This window comes from Typopeltis vanoorti, chromosome 9 (genome assembly GCF_054136105.1).
Source record: "Typopeltis vanoorti isolate ZY-2024b chromosome 9, IOZ_Tvanoo_1.0, whole genome shotgun sequence".
NCBI classification, from domain to species: domain Eukaryota; kingdom Metazoa; phylum Arthropoda; class Arachnida; order Uropygi; family Thelyphonidae; genus Typopeltis; species Typopeltis vanoorti.
This window is the reverse complement of record NC_143557.1, coordinates 103,610,576-103,626,294: the sequence shown is the minus strand read 5'-3', so window position 1 is coordinate 103,626,294 and position 15,719 is coordinate 103,610,576. Positions and strand designations below refer to the sequence as shown.

General features: G+C 34.1%; 1 protein-coding gene across 1 annotated transcript in view; it reads left to right on the top strand.

Moving 5' to 3' along the window:
- Nucleotides 1-15,719, top strand: part of LOC150103361 (guanine nucleotide-binding protein G(o) subunit alpha) — a 147,855-nt gene that overhangs the window by 48,033 nt on the left and 84,103 nt on the right. The window contains exon 3 of the mRNA XM_090397356.1: nucleotides 9,880-10,021. Coding sequence (XP_090253482.1) covers nucleotides 9,880-10,021 — 142 coding nt within the window. The remainder of the gene's footprint in view (nucleotides 1-9,879; nucleotides 10,022-15,719) is intronic.

Genomic DNA, 15,719 nt, shown 5'->3' with positions numbered 1-15,719 from the left:
CGCAACATGGAAACTCTTGTTGCGAGCGTGGGTTCTGAATGTTTTCGTGCAGATTCGTGTTCCAGTAGATGCCAGGAACTTCGCATTCAATGTGGCGGCTGACGAATAGCGGTTTTTGCATATAATCATTAATAGCACCTTACGATCACGTTCGGTGAATGTGATGGGTTGTCCGCTGCTGTAGCACTTGCAGTTGATTCCCTATGCTTCCATCTCAGTATGGTATCACTGATTTCTAGCCTGGAATGGCTCAGTTCTCAACAGTTTGCCGAACAGATAGCCCTACAACATGGAATGCTACAACGTCCTGTTTTACACTGGCTCCAATTTATGCTGGCTACAAACACGTGACTCGTTACACGACACGGTACACCTTGCCCATGGGTGTTGTTATCCGTTGACTTCTTTATAAGCAGTGCAGATTTAGACGATATTTTTGTAGAATAATTCACTTGTATTATTTTTAATACATTTTTATTTAAAAAATCGGTAAATATGAAGAAAATAATATTTTTGTTTCAGCATCTGTACGGATAGTATTGAAAATGCAATTTGATATACATGGGTCCAAGTAAGCGCTCCAGACAGACACTTGAAACTCAGATCAAATAAAGAAAAAAATGCCTAAAAACTTCCTTAAGTCGATGACTGCAACCGAACCTCATAAAACTCCATTGTATGAGAATGACCGGTTTGTAAAAGTTATTGAAGGAAGGTAAATTTCCGGACAGTTGATAAAATCAACTTTCCGGAAATTTCTTCTGTGTTAATGACGAAGATAAAAATAGATATCGATAATTGGAAATACTACTTTATATGCAAATTAAAACCGACTGTAGAAGTCAATATGTAAGCCAGTATAAATTAGTCTCGTCTTATTTTACTATGAATAAATATTTATGTACAAAATGCGTGAATATTTCGAGGAAGGAGATGTTCTTAAATTTGTATTAGACAGGATGATCATTGTTTGAGTTGCGAGAGACTGACTCAAAAATGCGAGACGTTGAGTCTGGCCATTTTGACTAGGGGAGAGAGAGAGAGAGAGAGAGAGAGAGAGAGAGAGAGAGAGAGAGAGAGAGAGATCAGTGTTGTTTGTTTGTATTTTAATGATTTATGTAAGGCACTGGTGGGGTTTAGTAATGCATGATTTCAAATATACAAACAGAAATGTATTCGGGGAGAAATTCTGATAATTATTTTTTCAGACATCTCCCACAGATATTTCCCGTTTTGACAAAATAATTTTGTTGATTTAAAATAAAGAGGGAAAATTTAAAATTAACGAAACGGCATGCTTTTATGCATCCAATTACGAATATATTTTCAGAAATTATACTTTTGGAAGTTGATTTATTACTGTATTAACCTATTTGATCTTTATTGGTCTTATTATTGCTCTTTTACTATAGATACGATCCCTCATCCTCCAAGATAAGGGATTTCTCCTTCTTTAGATCTACCTGTGTTAGGATTAATTAACTGATAATCAATTCTATTTCAGAATATCCTATATAAATATTGGTACTATTTTATAACGTAATTGGACGTTAGTGTATAAATGTTTATATTTCCATAAAATGCATAAAATACTCTTCGAGCAAGTCATTAAACGAAGGCAATGAATCAGTTACATACAATCGCTGGAGGTTAAAAGAACTGACGTTGCAGATGGACATAATAAATTCCGTTTTTTTCGTTCAATTGGATTAGATTAAAACTATCAAAAATTAGATTTCAAGCGGTCTAAAATATTATAATTAAACTACAAAATGTTTGGAATTTTTTCATATTTTTAGATAGTTAACTTAACAAAAAATAAATTATTTCATTAACTGTCAAAACTACCTACGATGGCTTGGTCATTTAAATAAATTCCAAACCTATTACACTTTCCCTTTGAATACTTGTTAGAGAAAAAATATTTCATTCAATTCAATTTTTTATTCAATTATCAATCGAATGCAAATATTGTTATGTTATCAATAGAGATAAGCAGCTATTTTAAATTACTGAAATGAATGGTTGTTGCAAATTATCAGCGGATAATTCTTTCGCTGTTTTTAGTTCAGTTTTACTATGCCAATGAGATGCAGCCACTTCACATTCATTGTTTCAATAATTCTTTGGTCTTTCTGTGGCTTTGTTCCATCTGTGGGGGGGGATATCATTTGGATATCATCTTTGTCCATTTTGGAGTGTTGTTTCTTGCATTTATGACCTATTAATTGTCACATGAATCTTTTAATGGTTAGTACAATATCTCCTTTTATCTTGAAGGATGATATCGAGCATGATCTTTCTATTTTTTATGTATTTTATCCTCATGTGGTCTAATCGTTTGTGATGATCAGAAGAATGCTGCTATTAAATATTTTTCTTTAAAGAAAGTAATAAAAGAATCACTAAAAATCCTGCAGTGACCCAGAGCCTTCCCCCATTCCAGATCATAGTGGAATTGGGGAGGCGCTTAGAAGACCTTTCTTCTTTCTCTTAATGTACGAGTATAACTGTATATGCAAGGGAAACTCAGTAAAAAAAGGTTATGCCAAATAAAACAAGCGAAATACGAATCTCAGATTATACACTTCTCCCCCTTTCTTTATCAGTCCTTCAAATCCATCAGCATGGAATTCTTTTGTCTGTCTCAACTCCGTATCCCATTTTACAACATCTGGCCACCCTCTACAGCACCTTGGTGTTAAACATTTTGCTGATGACCAGGAGTTGGAAAATGGGATACGGAGTTGAGACAGACAAAAGAATTCCATGCTGATGGATTTGAAGGACTGATAAAGAAAGGGGGAGAAGTGTATAATCTGAGATTCGTATTTCGCTTGTTTTATTTATCGTGACGTGTCGAGCGTCTGGGCTAAATTTTCGGACCACTTTTGAACTACTGCACGTGACAAACACTTTTCCCAATAAACAGGATACATTTCTTTATAAATGCTCTGCAGAAAGTTCCTTTTGCGCTCAAGAAACAACAGCACTCTGGTCGATAGTGAATAGTTTTCAGTATACATCACCAGGTGGCAATCTGGATGATGACCATACAAGTAGTAGACACGCATGCTCACGTTTTGTAACTTTTCCTCACCAAATTATTCGTTCTGCTTTTGTTTGCAACCTACCTACTGACGTTTCCTGGTCTCTCTCTCTCTCTCTCTCTGTGTGTGTGTGTGTGTGTGTGTGTGTGTGTGTGTGTGTGTGTGTGTGTGTGTGTGTGTAAAGAATGTTGAAATAAAGCAATAATCCATAAAATACAACTAAAATCGAACAAAATGCAGTAAAAATTCATACAATTTTTTTTTACATCCATATTAGATCTGTTATTTCTTACAGAACTCTACATGCCAATAACACCTCATCAACTACTGTCCATTTAACTTCCTTAACATTCCACACGATTCCTGCCGTCACATCGTTGGCACTTGTACATTTGTCAGAGCTAACATCCCGTGATGGAAAGTACCAAAATTAGAATCCCCCCCCTCTGTATGAGCTGTTCTGCTGAATTCTTTGCTAAATCGATTTGCTATCTGTATTGCTGTGCAAATTTCATAACCGTTCGAACCGCTTTCATTACTCATCTCTGAATTCGAATCTGTGAATACTTTAGATTTTAACTATTTCTTCTCATATTAATTCAGACAATATCCTTGTTCATATTTCGTTTACTGTAAAACATCGTCACCCAGTCCGTCTTCATTTTGTGTCTTTTGGCACTACAACTGTTTCAAATGAGATGATATCGTTTCCATTTTTTCATGAAAAAAATTTTTCATGGAAATAAAAGTTACACTGCAGCTCACAACAACAAAAAACACCTAGAAATGCAAATCCTACTTTGAAAGTGCAAATGCAGAAAATTATCTTCCTGTTCGTTTGTCAGTAAACATTCTGGTTTCATCCTCACACCTCACACTAAGAGGCCTGGATGCTACATCTTCTAGTATATCTTCGAAACATCATAAAAAGAAAAGGATGATCGTCTGACATCAATCTTCTTCTTCTTCTTCTCCAGATCCCGTACGATCTAGGCAAATCAGCTCTTTCAAGAATAGCTGATTGCATGCATGCTTCCTCTGGCTATTCCCCAGAAATCCTAAATAGCTTGTCATCAATCAAGTTTAAGTCCTGATTGTATACTTCCCTTCTGATCAAAATATTTGATACAGGAAGAACATTTTAATAGTATCCTTCACTTCCGGTATTTGATACAGAATGAACATTCATTGTATATCGTCTTTGTAATTTTTCATTTCGTTTTCTGTCCACTTTACTTAGATTTATCAGCAGAACCGGATTTCGTTTCTTGGGCATACATCTATATCCCATTCAATCACCAAAATTATCCAACAATCTGCATATCTTAAGTTGAATGATTGTAATATAAAATCCTTGAAATAATGATAGAAAAAGCTGTAATAATCACAGAATATTGTTTGCGAAAAAGGATTTACAAGGAGACAACGACGAAGTACGTGTTCTTGGACAATCTGCTGAACAGTCTAGCAGATTGTTCAAAAACACCTAGCACTGTAACGGAGCGGTTATACTGTCGTAAAAGTAGCAACAACGAAGCTATCGGCAATCTAACTGGCTTTAGCCAAGTTGTTTGATTTACAACCGAAGCGGCTGAGGTTATGAAGCCTGCCAACTGGTTTTGTGTGTTCTCCTGACTGGTTTGCTTAGTTAAAGGGATGAAAAAGCTGTTTCCGGGAGGGAAATTCTTCCACGTACGTATAAGTATAATACTCGGCTAAACTAATTTCAGTTGAAAAGCTGTTATAAAAGTTCTTTGCACTCTACAGGAGTCGAACCAAGGTTTATTTCGGCAAAGGGAATCATCGATACTGAATGAACTATGGAGACTAAAGAATCCAACAGCAATCTCTTATTGAGGTGTTTAAAGTAATTATGAAGATTATGACACGGAAAAAAATGAATTTTCTATTCTTTAATTTATTCAAATTTTCTGTGTATTGCATATGCTTCCATCCTTCTATTGCACTTCGTGTTATAATTAGATCTTCTGACCATTAAATATTAGACTTTAATTTAAAAATTAAGCTTTGATTTATTATTATTATTATTATTATTATTATTATTATTAACATCATCATCATCATCATCTATACGATTATAACAATTACAAATAGCTGGTTTATTTCTAAATTTTTCATCCACTTGATTTTGTATGAATATATCTTCAATCCATACACTCTTTCGCATCGCTGATCTGTTTCATGTAATATTGATTTTAATTCTGAAGGGATTTGAGTAATTGGAGGAACATCATTAGACAAAAGAATTACATTTAGTATTTTTCCATCTGAATTAATTCTCTATTCTTTCAGATTTCCTTTAAGATACATTTGAGAATTGCCATAAGAAAAAATAGACGAAATCTTCTTAGTGTACTTTGTTTAAATTGATTTCGATGGATTGGATGAAAACAATAATATTGTTACCATTTGTTAGTAGATGGCTTTCGTGCAATACTTGTAAGTATAGCCTACTTGTTTACTCCCTTTTCTTTTGGTGATTCGACGATGGTTGTATTCCATTGTGTCGAAGCTTTGTAACACAATAAACCATAGACAAAGAGATAGTTGGTGTTTTCTGAGTCTTTCAGTTTATCGTGTAACGTTTTGAATATGACTTGTTGTTGAAAATTAAAAGTTAACCTGTTCTCTACTACTATTTTCATCAAAGGTGTTTGCACCTTGTTTGATGTAATTGTTGCACTCTTTTATGCAAGTGTGATAAGATACACCTTAACTGGTTACTGCAAAAAGGCTTCTTTATTGGATTTTTGAATTAGTCGATTATTCTGTTAATGTTAAAACTTGTGGAAGAATGCTTTTATATTTCTCAATACTTGTCACGTATTTATTGTTTGGATTAAATCTTCAAAACACCCCAAAATGTCAAACCTTTTTACATAATAAGCACCGTCTATAATTGAGAATTAATACAAGACAATACAAGACATAAATAGCAAATAAAAACTAGTTTTATATTGAAAAAAATTAAGTGAAAAGTTTCTGTGTTCCATAAACTTCAGGACATTGCTTATCTTTAAATGCAATGTCACTCGTCACATTATTGAGCAAATATTTCTTATAAATGTTGTTAAAGAAACAACGTTTTTAGCCCATTTCTCCAATAAAATGGTAGTCTTTATCTTTCTTCAACCTTCAATGCTATAGTAATAGTTTCTTCTCAATAGTAATTGAGAAAAAGACACTGAACTTGGAAATATGAGATTTTCAGGACTACAGAAAACGTTAACTTAATTTTGGGCAGTTCCATTCGATACAACAACGCTGAAAAAAACGAAGAGGAGATTTAGAATTTCCACACGAATGTTTAAATACTGTAGGGACAAGAGGAACTTGACACGCTTATACAAGAAATAAAAAAAATAATACCTTAAATGAGTGGGATATGCGAAACCAAATCAAAGAGGACATAGATGTAAAAAGACTTACATATTGTTAATACCCTTTTGGAAAAATTCAGTTTCTATTAGAAACCAAATAGATTTCATAAGCATAAAAATAAGTTTAAGAATTATATTAAAGAGATCAAAACTCGGGAGGTGACATTAACTAAGATGGTAGTCTAGAAAATATTGAAACTAAACCGAAAATAAATAAGAAAAAGTTAGCCAGGATAAATTAGATTAGGACATGCATCTCTAAAGGAAGGCAATTAGAAGAAAAAAATATTTAAAATAATGAAGCTAGTGAAGAATTCCAAAGATTATATGATAATGTAGTAAGATTAGAAATACGTTAGATAATAAATGGTAAAGTGTAAAGGAACTTGATCCTTTTTATATCTTCTACTTGCGAAAGGTCGTAAACCTATAGCATATCAGTAATATGGATAAGTTAAGTTGTTGTTGTTGTTTTTTATAAAAATTTGTTCATTAATTTTTATATTTCTATTTGGAATTATTTATTTTTTTACATAGTCCACAAAATTCTGCTCTATAGATCAACCATGAAATTTGTTCAAGCCACTTCAGGGCTTCAGTAAGCGTGATGATGGTCATACACTAGATAATGAAATTCATCTCCCGACAATCACAAACATTTATGTCCACAGCAGGATTTGAACCCGACGCCTGCTAGTTGGAGAGGACATTTGTTAACCGCTCAGTCAATGAGGTCGACAAAACCTACAAAATGATGAAAAAATAATTCCAAAAAGGACAATGAAAAAAAATGATGAAATCTTAAAGATGATGAAACAAATAAATAAATAAATAAAATTATTTTATAAAGTACTAAAAATGAATAAAAATAGGCTGAATTCCCTATCTATCCCCATCTAATAAGAGTATACTGTGGAAAATATACAAAAAAAATCATTCAACAGTACTAGAAATAGTTACCCAGAAATACAAGAAAGAAAAGAACTGTATATGGCCCACATTAATTAGCATTACCATATTAACAATTGTTTTTAATGATAACATCGAAAGGTACAAAATTAAAACTTATAAATGAAATTAGTGAAATGCAAAGTGGCTTGTCAATAGGATAAAAGGTATGAATTTAAGAATGCCTACATGTTTATTTGCTTCAAAAATTTTCTATTCAATAAATCACATGAAAGTGGTTTCGAGATTTGAAAAATTACCAGCAAACGATAAACATTCAAAATAAAGTTACATTGAAGGAATTAAAGTAGATAGTTAGTCGCATGATTAGCGTAACCTTCTTTTCAGTTAGCAGGCTGTAACTTCGAATACAGCGTAGATGCATGCGAATGTTTTTAGGTGGGAGATCAATTTCATTGCCTGACCCTGAGACTTCTACCACTGCTCCACTTATTGGACGCTTGGAGTAGCGTGAAATTCATTGTACTAACAGCCTTTATGGGACTTGCATAAAAAATACAACATTCATAGGACGTTTGTCCGAAAGATAACAGGAGTCAATGAACTGGAAAAAAGTAATAAAGCACGAATAAATAATTTTCCATAGAAGAAATAAACTAACAGTAAGTATCAAAACTCTGGGTCTTTCAACCCAATGGGCATCACCAATACCAACTAAACTACGGCGGCTCTGTCACAACGCTACATGGAACTTCGAATAGTCCAAAATGGCAGTAGACCATTTAGTGTTCTTTTTTCCTCGAAGCAGTTTGAAAAGAGATCTTAGTCCAAACGAGAAGAAGCCTTTGCACTCCTTATGCCATCGCTAGCATTCTTAAGGTTCTACTGGAGGATGCGGTACCTAAATGCTTCCATTTGATTTTAGTGACGTGCATAAGGATTTCTCTATTCATTCTACAGATGTTCATTGATAAGTTTCTAATCACAACGAGCCTTACACAACGCACGACTAACCAGAATATTGTTAGGAGTGAAGTTTGGCTTGTACGTGCCATAACTTACTCAATATCATCCACAATGCCCTTAGATTAGGAAAAAAATGGCTCAAATCCTGTCTAGGACGCGATAAGGGCTTTTCAGCTGTAATTTTTACATCTATATGTTAGATTGCTTTCTGTGTTACGATGTGTCTTACAATATCGCTCTCCTGTTGGTCTGTAGCATCCGTTGTGTGTGTGTGTGTGTTCACCATTCATCCAGTGATTACTGCTAATCTTTTAATGATTATGCCAATCGTACATGAAACAACAGTAAACAGCGTTGCTCCATAGTGATGTTTCACAATTGTGAAAACCTTTTAGCTCTTCAATTAATTAAAATCGTTATATGGATACATCCCTTGGAGAATTTACCATTTGGCATGAACGGTGATGTGGATTGACTGTGGGGTCATGGGAATGCTGATATTCCCCTTCTAACGCTTTCAATTGATTTAATTACGATATTACCAACCGTTATAAAGCAATAAGACTCAGTTCCCTAAATGATTTTAAAAATCGTGTGTTTAGCGACAGAACTGTGAACAGTTCAAGGAACTGAACAACATCTAGATTTCTGTTTATTATTATTATTATTTTAAGTACTCATCCATGAAGAGTTTGTAAATTTATCGAACATTTACGATTTGAGTATTGCGGATGAACTGGAGTCCTTCAGATTGTTTCTTTCCGTTTCAGTAACTACTTCTTATTCAAAATTTTTATTTGAATGAACTGTATCGACGTTCTTTTATTGGGCAAATGCCACCAACACGTGACCAGCTGGTCAAATTATGCTAAATACGAGTATATGTACTTACCGCATAGCATTTTGGCATTTCAACTAACAGACTGTATTATTTTAAAAACAATAATGGCTTGTTTTTAAAATAATAGCTTTATAAAGCCAAAAGACAATATCAAAAAGAAAAACACAACGATTGTTCGTAGAAGCAATAGTTGTCTAATTACTAAGAACATAAGTCACGTGAGGTGTACGTTGAATTTTAACAGAGAAGTCTCCCAGTAATTGTTACATTAATAAAATTGTTAGGTGTGTCCATCTGTTATTTAATGAGTTGATCTATTTGTTCGGTACGTGCAGATATGCCTTCTCTCTGAAGCCCTCTGAAGTGTGCATTGTATACTTCTATGCTATTATTATTTTTTATTGTCTTATTATCTTTAAGAAACTCTTGTTAGGAAAATGGCAACGGTCTTTTTTCATATAAGAAGATGCCCGAGAAAAGATACACAGGAATCCTGATCAGTGTACTTAGCTAGTACATTGATTTAGTTAGTAGTGTACAGCTGAAAAAAATTGTTTTGGTTTTATTAGTTAATAATATAATTAGAAATAGGGAATATTAAAGATCCAAATGATTCTACAATTTTTCTTGTATCCATCGCGTGTTTATTACATAAAACAATTCCATTGACTACATACATTTGTTCTAATTAATGGATTTACATTTTTTCTAGGATTATTCACGACAGTGGATTCACACAGGAAGATTTCAAACAGTACAAGCCCGTTGTCTACAGCAACACAATTCAATCCATGGTGGCCATTCTGCGTGCTATGCCCAACTTAGGTATCAGCTTTATCAACAATGAACGGGAGGTGAGTTCTAACCCAACAACTGTCAACTCTTCAGTTACGTTCACATAAAACTATGGTGTTTTGTATCAATAATATTAAATGAAGTCTTCTAGATTCAAATATTATACGTAAATATGCAATAGTTTTAATTTCATTCTCAATCGCAGATGTCTATTCGAAAATCAGCATTGATTTCATTTTGTCTTGATATTCAATCTATTCGCAGTTGTTATTTAAATAATCAAAATTATTATTACCATTACATCACATCAATCATTAGTTATATTTTACACACAATCATTTCTTTTTTATTGCCTACAAATACCACACCCAAACGGACTCATCATTGAAATGATCGAATAATATTTAGTGTTGGGGGTTTGCCTGTTCAACAAAATTGAGATGCTAACTTCGTCATCTTCTGTTAGCAACTCGCTAAACAATCTATAAATACCATTAAACATCGATCGATGCTTTCTAGTTCTCTCTCAATGCGACTAGAGGTTCAGAAGAGTCGAAAACTATTGAACGAGGGCACAGGAATTGAATGACGTGCGTATCCACGTGTTTCGGTGGAACGACACATGGCGCCAACGAGTCAGCGGTAATAACTTGAGTCCTTTGCGAAGAGTGCGTAGAGGGGAAAAAAAAAGAGCTGTTTACGGTAGGCTTCGTAGCCATTCGACTACCCGATCACATCGAATTATTCTAGCCGGTGTGTGTGTGTGTGTGTGTGTGTGTGTGTGTGTGTGTGTGTGTGTGTGTGTGTGTGTGTGTGTGTGTGTGTGTGTGTGTGTGTGTGTGTGTGTGTGTGTGTGTGTGTGTGTGTCGCGTTACCACGTGGTTTGTGCTCAACTCGGTGAAAAAGATACGCGAGTGCTATACCCAAGTCACATACAAAACATTCCACATAATAAGGGGAAAAAAAAAAATTCATTCTGCCATTGTTTAACTTAATACTGTGTAGGTTTATCCATCCCAAGACGCATGTGAATATAATAAAAATACAAATCATAATCGAAATGAGATCTCATTACACGAAAAATACTTCACAAACGGGTAACAGAAGTAATGATGCTGTGAGTATAATGTCATATTACAAAAAAAGACGCCAATTTATTGGATATGAAATAAATAATAAATAATAAATAATTTCAAACAGATATTTTAAAAAAGGAATCAGTTTACAAATTCGGTGGTTGTGTGTGTGTGTGTGTGTGTGTGTGTGTGTGTGTGTGTGTGTGTGTGTGTGTGTGTGTGTGTGTGTGTGTGTGTGTGTGTGTGTGTGTGTGTGTGTGTGTGTGTGTGTGTGTGTGTGTTAATTGCGAATCCTGGCTGTTTGGCGTGATTGCAAGATGAACTATTTTCGGAAAGAAAAAATCTTCCAAAATATAAATATTATATTTCTCCTTAATACAGATCCAGACTGTAATCAGAACCAGTATTAGGAATAATCAATGAAATAAGAGCTAAATTTAAAATAAAAAAAAAAGCGATGATTTAGAGAATATTCCAGAATAGGCTTGCAAATATCATTTTAAAAAGAAGCCGATTTATTATTAAATAGAATAAAAGCAAATAAAATAAATAAAATAATACATAAATAAAATAAATGACTAACTAAAAAATGGAAATTTATAACAATAATCTCCGATACACACCAAATTATTTTTAATATTTTAAAATAATGCATTAGATTCTAGACAAAAAGAAACAGTCCTTATCGTGAAGAGAGAGGGGAATGAACACCTGATTCCCGGAAAAGTCCTTTTTAGGACTTCCAGGGTGACAAATGGCAATGCTATATAGCCAATGAAGTTTTAACTGAGGCTCGGCTATTGCCGTTACCAAGCCATGACTAGAGCTTTTTAGCTCAATAACACTCTATCCATCCAGATTTACTTCATTCAGATGACGGGATAAAGAGTCAAGGACTCAGTCCATCGCCCAGTTCTTTTAAGAACTTAAGAAACAGTCCTTATTAGGACATGCTTGATCGAACTATATGATATTTGCTATTCATTTATATCATTTATATAATTATAATAATTACTTGAGTAAAATGATTTAGGTGAAATGTACGATAAATTTTCTCTTTATAAGCAGTACTGTATTTTATTTAGTATATGCTACCTATATTAATTACGACTTCTTACAATCCGACATACATGTAAAACGTGAGTACTATTTCAAGTATTATAACATAATCTTTAACTATTTTCTTTCCAGCATTAATTTCAGTCCTCTTTTAAGTTTAAATGAACCCCCATTTACCTTAATAGTCCTTTCCCTGGCTCTTCGTCAAGGATAATGAACGCTTGCCTCAAAAGTATTAATTAAGCTACCAGTTGAGTGTGTAAGGGTATTGTTCCCTTTGCTGCAGTAACGATGCTTAAGCTTGACTAATAATTGCGCCTCAAGCACGGTAATGTCCTTCTCCCATGAAGCATGTTGAAGCTGAAAGATCCATTGGATTTTTTTCCCCCCGCTTCATCGTGTCCTTAACTAGACTTTTGCGTGTAACTACGCCTTCAGAAAAAAGAAAGTGTTTTATTTGAATCCAATTACTGTTCTGAATCTGAATTATCTTGTAAAGGCATCTCGAAGAAGCAGCATAACTATTTTTGTTGAATTTCGAAACATATATTTCTTTCTTTTCTTTTTTAAAATTCTCTCTGAGCTTACCTGTGTGTAATAAAATTTTCGGAGAGTTTCCCAAGAAGACCAAGAGATGGAGTTATTCTCAACAGATGCATTCCATACTTGAATCGCAGCAATTTACAGAACATTAGCTTTCATAGTAATCTCTTCACCTGTTTCCACAAAATAAACAAAACAAAAAAATAATAAGTATGGACGTATAAAAATATAAAAAAATTAAAAAATAATATTTGTTTTATTTTAAAATTTCCAGCTAAAAGGTATATTTTTCTCCTACACCTATGTTTTATTTATTTATACTTTATTTTAATTTCCCACATAAATCTCTATAGGAAAACGAAAAGGTTTGAATTCATTCAATCCAATACCCTTGGATGGTAATGGATGGCAATGCTGTAGCCAATGAAGTTCTAACTGAGGCTCGGCTATTGCTGTTACCCTCCTGCCACGATCAGAGCTTTAATTGCTCAGTAACACCTTATCCATACACTGTCCTCTACAGATAACGGGGAAGATGAAAAGCATTCTTGCTTCGCCCCTTTAAGCCAGTCCTTATAAGGCTATAGGAAGACGGATAAATCAATCGACCGTGAGATGCGGTGACTGATTCATTCAATTCAATACCCTTGGAGGGTAATGGATGGCAATGCTTAGCTAATGAAGTTCTAACTGAGGGTCGGCTATTGCTGTTACCCTCCTGCCATGATCAGAGCTTTAATAGCTCAATAACACCTTATACCTACAGTGTCCTCTACAGATAACGGGGAAGATGAAAAGCATTCTTGCTTCGCCCCTTTAAGCCAGTCCTTATAAGGACTATAGGAAGACAAGACGGGAGGGTAATGGATAGCAATGCTATAGCCAATGAAGTTCTAACTGAGGCTCGGCTGTTGCTGTTACCCCTTGGGACGCAGAGATTCGAGAGTTTGAGTTCGCTCTCTTAACGTTTTTGCCTTAAGGGAGCAATTTGAGTCTCCGGGGAAAGTGTTTTCCGGCACGGCCCGGTGAAGGGCTTTGTCGGTGAATGCTTTTCTTCGGAATATGAGCGGTTCTGCTCGGTGGAAGGCCATCACTGAGTGGAACTAACGCTGAGTGAGACGGTCTTTCGACCACTATAGAGAGGAGTGGTCTAGGGATCGTCTTAAATTTTTAGTTAGCTTTACTTACGCATCGCCAATGAAGTTTTAACTGAGGCTTGGCTGTTGCTGTTACCCTCCTACCATGATCAGAGCTTTGCTTTATATATATATATTCCTATATATATATAAAGAATATAAATAAAGAATTCCTATATATATATATATATATAGGAAGACAACAGCATCAAGTCTAAGCAGTAACCAATTTTATACCTAACTTCTACATAGCAATACTACCAAAATTAGCTTCAGGGATTGGTTTTAAGTTTGAAAAATAAATAAAAATCATGAAATAAATAAATATAAATAAGTCACTGACAACAGTCATGAAACATAACTGTTGTCGATGCAACAGCATGAACAGGTAATTCTGTAAGCGCTCAGGAAAGAAGAGGGAATTAAAACTTTTGTAGAATAAGAACGAGTTTAATTTATCAACTAGATGGAAGGAGAAAAGGTTTATTTAGCACAAAAGTCTGGCGAAATGTTCAGACAAATGTTGTTTGACATATGGAAGCGAAAGTCTGTAAATGTCTGAGAAGAACTAGGAAGGAAGGAAGGCCATAGTTATCTATTATTTTTTTAATGAAGTTGTAACTATAATACAAGAAACATTAATGTATCTCCATCCCATTGTTTGTTCAATCGGACTATAAAGGAAGGATAAACTTTTCGATAAACTTTTCGATAAAGGAAGGATAAACCCCCCCCCCCCTTCTCTGGCTGTATAAATTATTGAAATTTAGTATTAAATACTAAATTTCAAAATTCCTCGCTATCTGGATGGAAATATTGAAATTTAGTATTTAATATCTCTATTAAAATTTGTCGTCGTTTCAATTTTGATTACAATCTAACTATTTGAAGTGACAAAATTAGCAAAACATATGTCCAGAGTATATAAGCCAAACCCGAGCGTAGATTAATAAAAGCTATAACATTTTACAGTTATATCGCCAATCGAGTGAGTTGTTTAGGTAATATAAATTTCGCCACTGCCATCATAATCAACTCGTAACTAAAGCTTAGTGCTGCCTTTCTGTCCTTTTTTCCCTGTTTAATCTTTTCTACGAATGTTGCGATTCTCCTCGTATACAGAACATCTTTGTTAAGCTATGATTTCGAAATCCACGTAAATTTCAGCTTACTTTCCCCGCTTATTAATTTAAACCAAATGAGTTTATTCATAGAAGCTTAAAATAAACTACTACAGAGATGACTGTGTTTTTTTTTTATTCGTTTTGAGACAAAGTGTCACATGAAATCATTATCCATGAGGTATTTCAATATTCAAATTCGGCAAAATGAAATAAGCTCTAATTAATTAATACAGTTAGCTTTAATGAAAAAAGCTCAACATTTACAATGAGCTCTATTGCAGTAATTAATTTGATTAATTCAGCAATGAATAGCATTTCGCTTACTTTTATATTGAAAAAATTAATGAAAATGTGTTTATTTATTTGATAAACTGTATTTCAACATGAGGAATATACACGCACACACACACACGCAAGAAAAATCTCAAAGTACGTATGTCCACAATGAATAAACTTCTCACTAAAACATCAAATAAACCAAATCACGAGAGATAGAATATGCTGATAATCAGAGGCGACTCGTGCATAGGCACTGGGAACTGCAGCGTCCCCAATTTTTCTCGATATATAAATATATTTATTAATTTATTTATATTTGCTTGTAATATTTAATTCTATCATCAACAATCCCATACAATTCTCTTATTTTGTATAAAAAATAATAAAAATCCATCTTGCAGCACTTAGGAGGGCGAAGAACACTAGCAGCACTATGTTTACCACAATGTCGTATTGCTACGCACGCAAGCATATGCACGTCATAGTGAGATGCGAGCTATTAGCGTAATGCGGCACTGTCCGTAGCGCAGTTCTACTGTT